General features: G+C 56.0%; 3 protein-coding genes across 3 annotated transcripts in view; 1 reads left to right on the forward strand and 2 right to left on the reverse strand.

Moving 5' to 3' along the window:
* DGCR14 (DiGeorge syndrome critical region gene 14) overlaps positions 1 to 2236 on the forward strand; it is an 8505-nt gene extending 6269 nt beyond the window's left edge. The window contains exons 9-10 of the mRNA XM_006768836.2: positions 1073 to 1188; positions 1683 to 2236. Coding sequence (XP_006768899.1) covers positions 1073 to 1188; positions 1683 to 1962 — 396 coding nt within the window. The 3' untranslated portion in view covers positions 1963 to 2236. The remainder of the gene's footprint in view (positions 1 to 1072; positions 1189 to 1682) is intronic.
* A 1463-nt stretch (positions 2237 to 3699) lies between these two features.
* On the reverse strand, positions 3700 to 7752 carry TSSK2 (testis specific serine kinase 2). The gene has a single exon (XM_015567299.1). The coding sequence runs from the start codon at positions 5139 to 5141 to the stop codon at positions 4023 to 4025; it is 1119 nt and encodes a 372-aa protein (XP_015422785.1). The 5' UTR covers positions 5142 to 7752; the 3' UTR covers positions 3700 to 4022.
* A 1896-nt stretch (positions 7753 to 9648) lies between these two features.
* TSSK1B (testis specific serine kinase 1B) lies at positions 9649 to 12310 on the reverse strand. Its single transcript, XM_015567298.1, has one exon. The coding sequence runs from the start codon at positions 10971 to 10973 to the stop codon at positions 9852 to 9854; it is 1122 nt and encodes a 373-aa protein (XP_015422784.1). The 5' UTR covers positions 10974 to 12310; the 3' UTR covers positions 9649 to 9851.
* Between the last annotated feature and the right edge of the window lie 1803 nt (positions 12311 to 14113).

Genomic DNA, 14113 nt, shown 5'->3' on the forward strand with positions numbered 1-14113 from the left:
GGAGTAACTTAGTTTTCAAAGAAACCACAGGAGAACACTGACTGCCCTCCCCCCCTCCACGCCCCCGAGGGTGTGGGCTCTGCCGTGTGGCCTCCCCAGTGTAGTACAGTTCATGTTGCCTTGATAGTTCAGAGAGGTAGCCTGTCTAGACAGTACGTGCACAGGTTTTTCATATCTCGGTTTTGACATTTTTCTGGGTTGCAAGGAAAATTTGAGAGAGGAAAGACAGGAGCCTGTGCTGTCCGATACTAAAGCAATAGATCTGTCAGAAGAGTGTCACTGGTCCTAGAACCCACAGGTCAATAGAAAAGAAGAAAAATTTTGAAACAAACCTCAGTTCAAGTCAGAATTTAGGGTGTGTTAGAGATGGTAACTCAAATTGTGCTAAGTAGTAATTTGGAAATGAAGTAAACTAAGTCCTTAATCTGTATAGCAGATTGTATTCCAGAAACTTGGAAAAGTTAAGTAGGAAAACAATAAGTATAAAACAATGAGAAGAAAATAGTGGTCAATATTTAATATGATTTTAAGGTACAAAAGACTGGGTGAGATGGCCCCGATTAGCCCTGATGGCTGGTAAGGCTGAGGGACCCCGCCTGTGCACAAATTCGTGCACCAGGCCTCTAATAAGTAAACAAAGCTAAACAAACAAAAAAACCAAGGTAAGCACCTTGTTAGAAAAATAGGCCAAGGACACATTTTGGGAAGTTCTCAAAAGAAAGACAGAAAGTTGGTAAGACAGAAAGATAATCAGAGGGAAGCAGATTAAAACAAGACCCTCTTTTCTAAAAGATTGTGAGGTTCCTAACTCAGCAGTGCTGGCTTTGAGAGCACCATGATGACAGGGGAGCCGTTTGGCCTAGGCCAGTGGTCGGCAAACTGCGGCTCGCGAGCCACATGTGGCTCGCGAGCCGCAGTTTGCCGACCACTGGGCTAGCCGGTTGGAGGCCTTCAGGGGCCTTTAGGAGAGGTGATGTTGGGTTGTTGAGACGGTGGGGGCCATGGGAGGAGTCAGCCCTCCAGCAGTGAGGGGCTGTCCAGCTCAGTGAGCACCCACACACCGACTTTGTAGATCTTGGAGCCGGGCCGCAGGGAGCGGCTGGGGCTGAAGATGGCCAACGAGGCTGCTGCCAAGAACCGGGCCAAGAAGCAGGAGGCCTTGCGGAGAGTGACGGAGAACCTGGCCAGGTGAGGGCTGTCTGACCCTCGCGGGGTTTCTCCCTGCTCCCACTCAACCCCACCCCCAGCATTGTGGACATCCGGTCTTCAGGGCAGTCCCAGGTGTCCTTCGATGGGTCCTGTGGTAGCTCCCTGGCCCGGAGTGAGGCCCTGTATGAACCGGGCTGTGGGGGCCCCCTTCGTTTTTTTCTTCAACCTCTCAGGCACATCCCTCAAAGGTACTGTAAGGCCTGTTGCCCCACTGTGAGCTCTTGTCACACCTGTGATCATGGACGTCATCATTCCCCTTAGAGAAAATTGGGGTCTGCCCAGCCCCATGGCCAAGGGCAGCACCAGCACTCCACCTCAAGTTTGGCCACACTTGTATGCCAGGTCACTGAGGTCCTCAGCCCAGAATGACCACGAGTCTCCCATGTGTCTTCCTATGGAGCTGTGGCAGGCCCTATTGTTGGCGGTGCCCCACCAGGCCTAATCTACCTCTCTTGCTCACCCCTCTATCCCAGCCTCACCCCCAAAGGCCTGAGCCCCGCCATGTCCCCAGCCCTGCAGCGCCTTGTGAGCAGAACAGCCAACAAGTACACAGACCGGGCCCTGCGGGCCAGCTACACACCGTCCCCAGCACGCTCAGCCCACCTCAAGACCCCGGCCGGCGGGCCCCAGACCCCGACGAGCACACCAGCTCCTGGCTCGGCCACACGCACCCCCCTCAGCCAGGACCCGGCCTCCATCACAGACAACCTGCTGCAGCTCCCTGCCCGGCGCAAAGCCTCAGACTTCTTCTAGGGACAGGCCCGGGCTGGGCTCATGGGATATTTGTGGAGCCTGCAGGGCAGCTGTCCATTCTGCAGAGGACTCCGGCCTTTTGGGGACCCAGGCCCGGGCCAAAAGCAGTGACTGTCCCAGGAGCCACAGAAGAAAGGTGCCATGTCACAGCCAGGCTGGCACAGGACCCACCCCATGGCCCTTGGATGCATCCCAGGGCTTTGCGGGTACTTTTTCTATGGAACCCCTGCCCGTTTCTATTTAACAGGAATTAAAGAACACACAGCACAGTCTGCAGGGCTGTCCCTTTGCTTGCATCGAGGTCTCAGGATTATGGGAGAAGATCGCTTGGAGGGGTAGGTGTCTCACCTTTCCTGTTGCCACCTGAATTGCATTCTGTGGCACTCCTGGCCTTAAAACCCCAGCCATGCTCACAGCATATTGTTCCCCTGTGACTCCCACCTCAAATTCTGTTCCTCTGAGGGAAGGACGGAGCCCTTGGGAATTCAGCCTCTAGGGTTCACCTGGAGCTCTGGGCTCAGGGCTGCATGGGTCCTACGTAGGTGTCAGGCCACACTCCTGTGTGAGGTTCCTTCCCAGTGGCTTCACCATGACTTCTGAGCACCTGGTTTCTAGCTCAGATGGGCAGGGCTGTCTCCATCTTCCTGCCCCCTCCCCAGCTCCCCCATGCTCCAATCTCACTCGTCACTCCCACCAGTTGTAGCCCCAGGTAACAGTAACCTGGGCCACAGTGTCAAGCAATGGGGCCTGCCTCATGCAGCGCCATTTATACCACCTGCCAGCACTGGCTTGGCAGTCTGAGTGTATTGGTGCCCAATCCCCAGAAGGTCTAGGACCAGCTGCTTCACATGGAGTTGGGGGGCCCAAGACCATGGCTGCTTGCCAAATGGGTCTCTTCTGCCTCAAGTGGGGTCAGATTGTGCCCTTGGGGGCTCGCTGCTCAGGGAGGCAACCTGGAACCCCTCAGACTGGAGTCCTGCTTTGAGCACACCCAGCCCTTGCGCTAGGCCATCTTCTTGAGTTCTCCTGCATTGGTCCTCTTCTGCCCTTCTGAGTGCCAGTAGCCTCCGGAGGCTGGTGCAGGGCCTGCTGCCTTCTGGACACCGCCAGCCTACACTCCTCGACGGTGAGTTCCTGCAAACCCCAGGGGCCAAGTCCTGGCTGTGCCCTGTGACCCACCAAGGGGATTGGGGTGGGCTTAGCGAGTGAGCTTGGACCAAGGTCTGGGATTGCAAAGTGTGGGTTTTGATACTTTTCCCGCATGGGGTAGAGTGGCCTTGGGCCTAGGGGTTCCCCCAGGAAATGGGAAAGCAGAGGTCTGAGCGGGCGTGAGTGAGATGCAGAGAGAAGTCCAGTCAGGGCCACCTAAGGCCAGGTGCTGACCACTTCCAGCACGTGGCTGGCCTGTTGGGAGTGTGCCCTGGGTGACAAAATAGGGCTGCTGTGTGGGGTGACCAGGATGCAGTGGAGGGGGTGCAGGTCAGAGGTCTTGGCTGGGGTTGCCTGCCTGGAGGATGAAGGGGGTCCTCCAGGGGCGAGAGGAGGGACGGGGAGGAAAACTTGGAGGAAGGGCTGTATGAGGAAGTGGGATGGGGTCAGAGAGTGCTGTGCTGCACCCGAGGTGGGGGAAACATGCACCTGGCGAGCCCTGGAGGCTCTGGGCACCGGCAAGTCAGGGAGACCAGGGGGAGCCTGGCAAGATGGTCCATGGCTGCAATCTCCTTGTCCACAGGCCTCCCCGTGAGAACCTGTGCCTGAGCCCCGGTCCCCGGACCCCTATGCTGGAGACGCTGCGCCGCAAGGAGGGTGGTTGGCCGAGTCCCGGAGAGAAAGACGCCTCAGGGGGCACTCTCAATGCTTGTTTACACTTTGTGGTTTATTTGCTGGTTAGTCATTAATGTCTGCTACCAAGTAGAGGAAAGCTAACAGAACGTAATCAAAATAGTGGTTTAATTGACAGATTTTACTTGTTCCTTGCACCTGTGCCTTCTTCAGCTCCTACCTGCCTACTTAGTTTACGTGGGCGCCACTGTGCACCACGCCCCCCAGCCATCTGCACCCTAGGTACTTGCCTTCCCCATCTCGGCTCCGGCTCCGGAGACATGGTGTTCTTTTGCCTTGGAGGTCTCGGCCAGCCTGTCCTCCATTTTGTCCTCATTCTCGGGCACCACATGCAGCCGGTGCTGGGTTTTGGCCCCCAGCTTGTGCTCGGGCCGGTGCTCGGGCCGGTGCTCGGGCCGGTGCTCAGGCCGGTGCTCGGGGCACGAGCCTGGCCGCGTGTCCAGTTTGCAGTCGGCCCGATACTTGCCCTCGCCATCCTTCTTGAAGGAGGCGGAAGACATGGCTTTGGGCTTGGGGGGCTGCAGCCACGAGTGGCTGAGGATCTCATCGATGTGCAGCCGCCGGTTGACGTCGGGCTGCAGGATGCGGTAGATGAGGTCCTTGCACTCACCCGTCAGGTTCTTGGAGCGCGGGAAGTCCACGCGGTGCTCCTTCTGGATGCGCAGCATCTTCTTGATATTGGAGTCGTCGTAGGGCATGGAGCCACAGACCATGATGTAGAGGATCACGCCCAGGCTCCAGATGTCATAGACCTTGGGCTGGTAGGGGATGCCCTGCAGGACCTCGGGGGCCGCGTAGGCCGCCGACCCACAGAAGGTCTTGCTGAGGATGATGCGCCCGCTGCAGTCTCTCAGGCAGCGCTTCGAGAAGCCGAAGTCGGACAGCTTGATGTTGAAGTCCTTGTCAAGGAGAAGGTTCTCACACTTGAGGTCTCGGTGGACGACGTCCAGGTCGTGGCAGTACTTGACGGCGGAGGAGAGCTGGCGGAACATCTTGCGTGCCACATCCTCATGCAGGGCTCCCCGGCACTTGATGAACTCGAGGAGGTCGCCCTGGACCCCAAGCTCCATGACAATGTAGATTCGCCCATCTGAGGTCTCGAAGATCTCGTAGGTCTTGATGATGGAGCGATGATTGACAGTCGCCAGGATGTCCATCTCCCGAGGAAGGAATCTCTCCACAAAGTCGGAGGGCGTTTTCTTGCGGTCAATGATTTTGACCGCCACATTGAACTTGAGGCGCTCAGAGTAGGCTGATTTGACTTTTGCGTAGGAGCCCTTGCCAAGATTGATACCCACGATGTAACCCTTTTTTCTTAGGACCGCAGCATCATCCATGGTGCCAGGAGTGGCGGGCGCCACTGCCCTCTACATCCCCTCCCCACGTGGGCCAGCAGGCATTGTCCTCATTTACTGTGTGGGGAGCCGTCTGGCTGGGCTGCCCTGGACTAGTGGAATGCTCAGCATTATCTCCACGTGACTTCAGCATGTGAAGTCATAAAGCCAGGCAGCCGGAAGTGGGAACTGGGCCGGGGGGAACAGGGCCCCTGGAACCCTGGAAGCCAGCTGGCGTGGCAGGAGTGCCTATGCCCCACCCACTTAAGGGAGCCAGCACCTAGGACTGTGGTAACCGTCCCTGCTCCTCCTTGCTGGGGCTTCCCTGTCACGAGTCAGGCCGAAGGTGGGGGCTGCCCAGGAATGAGAGTCCCATGCTAGTTTTCCTTTCCTGGCTGTCGGGACTGACCCTGGGTTAGTTCCTGTCTCACTAGGGTTAGTTTCCTGCAGCTTCTTGGGTGTGTGAAGAAAACTCCATCTATGGCTTGTGTCCTCAGAACTGGCGGTGTCTGGGAGGGACTGCTCTGATCTGGCCAGGCTGGCGGTGGTTCTAAACTTAGTGGACAAGTGCAACTTCTGTTTAGGGTAGAGGGCTGGGTGGGTGAGTGCTGTAGTGAGCAGGACGTGTAGTGAGCAGGGGTGGAAGGCCGGGCAGGCTCTGGGATGCTGCAGGCCCCAGACTGGCAGATGTGATCTGAGGACTGGGGCAGGCCTGGAGGATGGGTTGAGAGTCAGGTAGAGGAGGTGATAGGCATCCAGGTAGGAAAGAGCCTGAGAGGAGAGGGCTTGTTCTGGGAATGGCTGAGTCCCACAGACAGGAGGGAGGTGGGGGGAAAAGGAAAAGGTAAGTGGGGGCCCTTCCCTGAGGGATGAGCAGCCATTGCAGGGCGCAGGGCAAGAAGAGCTGTGGCCCAAGTCACATTTTGCGATGGCAGCATAGAGACTAGGCTTTGGGGCGAGTGGAGGTCAGTACCTTTGACCAGGCAATAGGAGGCTGGACTAGGGTGGGCCTGGGGGTTCTGGGCGACAGAGGGAGACAACGGGCCAGTGTGCTGGTCAGTGATTGGGCAGGGCCTGGGCGGAGCCTGGGTGCTGGAGGTTCTGGGGTGCTGAGAGCCAGCACCCTGTTAGGAGCAAGCACCTGGGTGGATTATGTCAGTGTGGGCCTTTGTGAGGAGTGGCACGCCGCAGCTGTTGGAACCCTGGGAAAGCATTGTTTGCGTCTCTGAAACTGTCCTTTGCGCCTGGAAACAATGTGAAAACCTTATTTCAGGGCACGTGTATGGAGTTCTGCTTTGGAACATGTGGCCTCCTGTATACGCCTTAGGTAGTTTGAAAGCCCTGCTGTTCATTGGTTTCCTGTCACAGGCATCCCGTGCCCACACGTAGCAAGTTGTCAGGACAGGTGTGCCATGTACTCTGTGTTCAGGGGAGACGAAGGAAGACCTGCTTCTGTGTGGGTGGTCAGGGGCTGACAGTGGAGCCGGTATGCAGAGGATCAACACCGCTCCATCCACCAGGTGACAAGGGGCAAGACGTGGCAGGCAGGTGTAACATGTTGCCCAGAGCACAGCTCTATGGATTCACTTGGAGCATGTGTCTGGAGGCCCATGTGGAAGGTGGCAGTGGCAGGACAGCCAGAGTCCAGGCGCCAGGCAGGAATGACTGGTCCCAGCAGGATGAGCCCACAGTGGTGACTGCCCTCCAGCAGCCAGGCCCCCCTGGGGGCTCCCTTTCTCCTGAGGTATCTTTTTGGCCTAACTGACCAGTACTCACTCCTTTGTGTCCCAGCAGGGGCTGGTTGTGAGGATATGCAGGCCATGACCCAGTTCTGTCCTCACAGCTGAGTGAGGATGACCCCAGCCCCACTTTCTCCTGTGCCCCAAATGTTCTATCCGGAGTGCTCATGGATGTCTTCATTCTTGACTGATCCACGCACCCATGTTGTGGATTCTCTGCCCCTTACCCTGCTCTTTTCTGGACAGTGGGGCTTCTTTGGTGCTTGGAAGACGTGGTGGAGGCAGGTCTCAGCATCATGCAGGGATGTGGAGCAGCAGCTTTGCCCAAGATGTGCACGAGGAGGCAGGGACTCCTGGTGTGTTGGGGGTGGAGTGTTAGGTTGGACCAGAGGACCTCCAGCGGAAGTCTCAACCGGCAGTCCTGTGGGTCAGAGACCTGTCGGCTCTGGGAAGGTCACTTCTGAGCTTTGGTTTTCTCCATAAATGTGGCCCCCCATTTGTCCATTCACCCCATAGGCATTTGAGGGTCCGTTCTAGGTGCTGGGATGCATTGGTGAACTAGAAACAACTTAGGCCTTCCTGAAGCCCAGGAGGTTCAGTGTCCCACCAATGAATGGGAATGCCCAGTAGTGACTGTGCTTTGATGCTGGGAACATGGAGTTGTGAGGACAGAATTGGGGATGGGACTTGGGGAGGATGGGAAGGCTGAGGTCTTAGGAGTTAGCCAGATGGAGGAGGAGGAGGACAAGGACCTCTAATGCACATGATGTGGTTGAGAGTGCAGGGGCGGGAGCGAGCACTGTGGGTCACAATATCCATGTTCTTTATTTTTGTTTTTAATATATTTTATTGATTTTTTTACAGAGAAGAAGGGAGAAAGAGTCAGAAACTGATGAGAGAGAAACATCAATCAGCTGCCTCCTGCACACTCCCTACTGGGGATGTGCCTGCAACCAAGGTACATGCCCTTGACCGGAATCGAACCTGGGACCCTTGAGTCCTCAGGCCAATGCTTTATCCACTGAGCCAAACCGGTCAGGGCAACACAGCTTCCATGTTGAGGGTCTTGATCCTAAAACCTTTGTGAAAGAGTCACTGAGGAGGTCTATGCCAGGGTTGAGCCCAGTGAGGCCACCTGGGGAGGTGTGGCTTCAGTCAAGAAGTCTCCCCTCTCTGAGCTATTTCCCCACTTGCAAAGCACACAGTAGGTGCTCCTTCCCGCAGCCCTCCTACCCAGGCTCACCTCCTCGCCGGGCTGCAGTGAGATTCCAGGCCCTCTTGCCGCACACTGCCCGCTGCCTAGAGGACTGCAGCAGGCTGCAGAGAGGACAGAGAGGAGGCAACTCAGGAGCCTCTCGGGATGTCCCTATGTCAGTTCCCACTCAAGTGTACACTGTAATTGCATTCCACCATCAGCCAAGCTGCATGGCTGGGCTCCTAGAGCCTGCAGTCCTCACTAAAAAATTGGGGGACTGCTCCAGTCTTACTCAAGGCCTGTTCTGTGCCTGGACCCTGGGCACTCACTGGCCTGCCTGGTGGAGCTCAGTGGCTGGCTGCTGAGTGCTGTAGGGGCCCCCAGGAGGCCTTGTGGAGGCCATGGCCCCTCAGCTGAGCCTGGAGAGAGAGACAAGGTCTGCAGGGATGATTATAAAATGTATGTGTGGGGTAGGGGTGAGGGAAGAGGCTGGGCGGCCAGGAAGAGGTCAGACCTGGGAGGACCTCCAAGGCTAGACACTGGGATCCTTCCCTCAGCAGAGGGAGCCAGGCTGGGTGCTGTGGGAGGCAATGGCAGGGTATATGAGAATACCGTGGGAAAGGGGGCTGTGGGGAGGGCGGAGCCAGGCAGAGCAGTGGACTAACTGGGGAGGGTTGCAGAGGGCAGGTCTGGGACACTCATGGGGTCTCACTTCTCCCAGCGGGCTGGGGTTCAGGTTTTCCTAAAACGGAGGTGTCGGGGTGGGGTGAGTCTGAGGCTCTTGCCCTCTTGGTGTGTTAACCCTGCAGGTCCACAAGAAGTCAGTGAGTGCAGAGCGAGAAGGGAAAGGGCCATCGCAGCAGAGGTGAGGACTGCATAGAAAAGGCCAAGCAGAGCCCTGCAAAGCACGGTGGTTGGTGATGTTACGTGTAAGCCTGCTCCTGCTGTGGGACAAAGATGCCACAGAGGTCAGGCGTGCCTTGTGAGGACACCTGTCTAGTCTCTTACCAGTATCAGCTTATCCACTCTGGCAGGGAGCATCACCCTGGGGACAGACTGGGACTAGAGGGGAACAGGGTGAGATCCAGGCCACACAGCTGTGGGACATGTGGGCTGGAATGTGGCTGGGCTGTCCAGCAGAGCCTCCTGCTTCACCTGAGCTGGGGCATTGGCCACAGGGTGGGGTGACTCGGCGCCATTGAGAACTGGGAGCCTGCTGGACACGGAGAAGCCCTGGTGGACCAAGCAGAAAAACTAAGTTGCCCTTTAAGGTGGGGAGATGAAGAGAGTCTGAAGCTGGTGCATCTGCCCTCCGCAGGCCCCTCCCCACCAGTAGCCTTGTACAGGCAGCCCTCCTTGGGCCTGTGCTCTCCATGTCCCCCCGCCCCCAGGACCACACTCATAGCCTCCCTCTTGAAGCAGCATCTTCCGCACTCAGCTCTGTGCTCTGGTTGAAGGCCTGAGGTCATGGTCATGGCTGGGCACACTAGGATATATCTTCCAAACTTGGGGTGTAGTGGGGTGGATATTCTCCTTAGACGACCGCAGTCAGCTGGGGAAAGACATTCACCTTACAATCTGCACTAATATAGTTATTTATTGCTTTTTTACCATGTGGGTTACCAAGTTCAAAGGGAGGGAAAAGAAACGAAAATAATGGCTCGTCCGGGACTGTCTTCCTTCAATGACTTGTCCCTTGGCTTTTTTTTTGGAGCTTAGGCTCGAAGCTATGAGCTCTGCCTCATTCCCTGCCCATCCCTGGGCCATGTGAGAGGCTCACTAGGTGTGTGTGTCTGGAGGCTTCAGGGAGCCCCCTTCCACAGTGTCCCTGCTCGGTTGCCCCTCTGTTGGGGCTGGGCTTCTGGTATCCAACGGCCTCAACACCTCTTGCAGAATCTCCTCCTTGGCTTGTGACTCTGGGTTCACTTCAGGCTGTGCCTCCTGGGGCTCCAGGTTGGTGACAGACTTGTCAGAGCCAGGCTCAGGGACCCACGGGGGTTCATGGACCCCTGAGGGCTCACAGACCCCTGAGCTCTCCCCCTCGTCGATGATGGCTGCAGAGAACAGGCCCCGGACCTTGGGCTGCACCCAGCAGTGGCTGAGGATCTCGTCGATGTGCAGCCGCCGGTTGACGTCGGGCTGCAGGATGCGGTAGATGAGGTCCTTGCACTCACTGGTCAGGCTCTTGAAGCGCGGGAAGTTAATGCGGTGCTCCTTCTGGATGCGCAGCATCTTCTTGATATTGGAGTCGTCGTAGGGCATGGAGCCACAGACCATGATGTAGAGGATCACGCCCAGGCTCCAGATGTCATAGACCTTGGGCTGGTAGGGGATGCCCTGCAGGACCTCGGGGGCCGCGTATGCCGCCGACCCACAGAAGGTCTTGCTCAGTGCCATTCGGCCACTATCATCCCGCAGGCAGCGCTTGGAGAAACCAAAGTCAGACAGCTTGATGTTGAAGTCCTTGTCAAGGAGAAGGTTCTCACACTTGAGGTCTCGGTGGACGATGTCCAGGTCATGGCAGTACTTGATGGCGGAGGAGAGCTGGTGGAACTTCTTGCGAGCATCATCTTCGTGCAGGGCTCCCCGGGTTTTGATGAATTCAAGGAGGTCACCCTGAACCCCAAGCTCCATGACAATATAGACCTTGCCGTCCGATGTCTCAAAGATCTCATAGGTCTTGACGATGGAGCGGTGGTTTAGCATGGTTAGAATCTCAATTTCCCGGGGAAGGAATTTCTCCAAGAAGTCTGCGGGGGCTTTCTTGCGGTCGATGATCTTGACCGCCACATTGAACTTGAGGCGCTCAGAGTAAGCGGATTTGACTTTTGCGTATGAGCCCTCTCCCAAATTTATCCCCATGATATAGCCTCGTCGCTTGAGGATGGCAGCATCATCCATGGTGCCAGGAGCACCCAGTGTCTCTGAGGCTGCCCTCTACATCCCTGCAAGACATGGGCCAGCAGTGTCCTCATTTACACTGTGGACGGATAGTCCTCTAGGCTGGCCTGGCCTGCTGTCCCTGCCTCCTAGAGGCCCAGACTCTGGGGTGGAACATTCAGCATTGTCTCCCAGATGACTTCAGTGGGTGAAGTCATAAAGGTGGAGTATCTGGGGTAATGAGGTCCTGACTTGAGCCCCTTGGACTCAGAATTCTGGAAGGCTGGCCAGTAGGCTGCAGACCAAATGCCTACAGAGAGTGACCTCACACTTGGCTGGGACTGGAAGTAGCAGGGGGTTGTGGGAACACCCTGGTCTACCCATGCCTCCAAATGTGGAGCTAGGACTGCTTGACCAGTGGTGGGACTTGTGACTGCAATCCTGGGCAATTCAGGGCAGGTGGTTCTATCAGTCCAGGTCCCAGCAGAAACAGGACATAATCCAGTTGGGGCAGTCTGAGGGTGTAATAAGGGCATAACTTACAAAGATGGGAGCAGAGTGTAGGAAACCCCAACAGTAGTCACACATTCCTGGAGAAAGGGAGGGATGATCATTGGAGCCTGGGAAGGATAGCATAGAGAGGGTGACCTTGAGAGAGGCAGTGATCTTTGGTAGAGGCCACAGTGACCCACAGGCAAGGAGCTGGGGAGAAACGTCCCTGATTTTTTCCCCTTCAGTCTTGGAAGTCCTTGCCTTTGTCTACACAGGTGACCTGCGGGCCATGCAGCAGGGTGAAGGTGAATCAGGTGGGTCCAAGACTCCAGGCCCAGGGTCTCTGATTTTAGGAAGCCAGGACTCTGCCCTCTCCTGAATGGTTTAGCTGGACTCTTCACCTCCCTGGACTTAACTTTCCTCTTCCAAAACTTCGCCAGCCTGCTTCTCTGATAGTGGCTTTGGTGGGGACAACTGGCAGGGATTTCTGCTCTTGGCTGTGTGTTCCTTCTTGGGGGTCTGGGCTCCTAGGGCAGATCTGGGGCTGGGACAGAAGCTGGACCTTGATCCTGCTTTGAGTGCCATCAGCTGTTCCTGGAATGCTCCCTGAGGATGGTACAAGTGGAGAGGTCAGCATTGGCCAGGGACCAATTTCTGCCAGCAGTGGAGTGCCTCTGCTGTGTCTAGCACCTCCTCGGGGCCACACCCTGAAGGGCAGGAGCAGGCAGGTCTGGCCTAGTCTTGGGTTGAACCTTAGCTATATCCACCCTGAGGAAGTGGGTGGGTCCTTCAGTCCAGAAGCTGACGCCCTATCCACTGAGCCAAACCAGCTAGGGCAGGGGTGGGCAAACTTTTTGACTCGGCCACAATCGGTTCTTAAACTGGACCGGAGGGCCGGAACAAAAGCATGGATGGAGTGTTTGTGTGAACTAATATAAATTCAAAGTAAACATCATTACATAAAAGGGTACGGTCTTTTTTTTCAATAGTTTTATTCATTTCAAACGGGCCGGATCCGGCCTGTGGGCCGTAGTTTGCCCATGGCTGGGCTAGGGCCTCTTTTTATTTTTAAAAAATTTTTTATTTTTATTTTTATTTTTTTTAGAGAGAGAGCGAGAGGGAGATAAACATTGATGTGAGAGAGAAACATTGATTGATCACCTCTGGCATGCACCCCAACCAGAGATCGAACCCGAAATCAGGCATGTGCCCTGACTGGGAATCAAACCAGGGACTTTTTGTTGCAACAGCCAATGCTTAACTGACTCACACTGGTCCTTCACCCTCTTTTCCAGCCCTGACACCCTGTGCCAGGTCCTGTGTGCTTGGCTGGTTGTCCTTTGGACAGCTTGCTCCTCTCTCCTACTGAGAACAACTTATCTGCTGGGTCCCCTCCCATAGTCTACTTGTTCCAGATAACAGCTATGAAGTCAGTACTTAGAGCATTGTCCCCAGTGGCTTTATTCTATGCAGATCTGGTCTGATGTGCCCAGCGTTCCTTCTCCTACTCCCCCATTGTGTAGGCAGGGCCCTTCCTCCAGAGGCCAACTTTACTACAGGGTCTTTCTAAAATGACTCCTTATTTTTATTTTTAAATAAATTTTTACTAGAGGCCCCGTCGTGCATGGGGGAGGGGTCACGGGGAGTTGGTGGGCCAGGCCCACCTCTGGTTAGTCGAACTCCTGGTGGAGGGGACAACTTGCATATTAATTAGCCTTTTATTATATAGGATAGGATTGATTCCAGAGAGGAAGGCAGATAGAAACATCAATGATAGAGAATCATTGATTGCTTGCCTCCTGCACATCCCCTACGGGGGATCCAGCCTGCAACCGGGCATGTGCCTTGACCAGGGATCAAACCGTGACCACCTGGTTCATAGCTCGAAGCTCAATCCCAGAGCCACATCTATGGGGGGAAGAAGGGGGGTAGGCATGATACTCCTTTAGGCTACTACTTCCTTTACCAGTGAAGCCACACCAACCTGTGCCTGACAGCATCGATCCTCCTTTCCACCTCCTCAAAGTTGGGTCCTGACAGTTTTCTTCATCCCTTTTTTTGCAGTCCTTTTTCTTAAAAATTGTTTTTACTTTTTTATCTTCACCCGAGGATATGTTTATTGATTTTAGAAAAGAAGGGAGAGAGAGAGAGAGAAACATTGATCCTTGGGCCCTGACCTGAAATCGAACCCGAACCATTTTGGTGCCCGGCAGGATGCTCTAACAAACGGAGGCACTCAGCCAGGGCGCAGCCCTTCTGGAAAGGCCACTTTCCGGCCCACTCTTGGGCCATGGACCGGACCTCAGGCTGCAGATGTGCAAGGGGCGAGACCCTTCGTGTCCGTCCCCCTTGGCTCCCTCCCACCCTGCCCCCCACCCCGGGGCCACTCCGCATTTTTCCGGCTTCACTGGGCCCCGCCCTTTCTGTCCCACTTGGTCCGGTCGCCCGTCCCTCACCGGCGCCCTAAGATCCTAGGGCCGGCCCTTCGGCTCAGGTTACACCCCCGAGCCCCACCTCTCTGTCCAGCCAATGGCACTTCACCCCTTAAGCCCCGCCCTCCCCCCGGGCCTGCCCCTCCCATCCCGACCTTACGCCTCGCCCCTTTCGGGCACTACTGTCCAGGCCCCGCCCCAGCTCGGCCAAGGTCCGCAAGCATTGGGAGCGCGCAG

Source organism: Myotis davidii, unplaced genomic scaffold, assembly GCF_000327345.1.
Source record: "Myotis davidii unplaced genomic scaffold, ASM32734v1 scaffold223, whole genome shotgun sequence".
In the NCBI taxonomy this organism is placed as follows: domain Eukaryota; kingdom Metazoa; phylum Chordata; class Mammalia; order Chiroptera; family Vespertilionidae; genus Myotis; species Myotis davidii.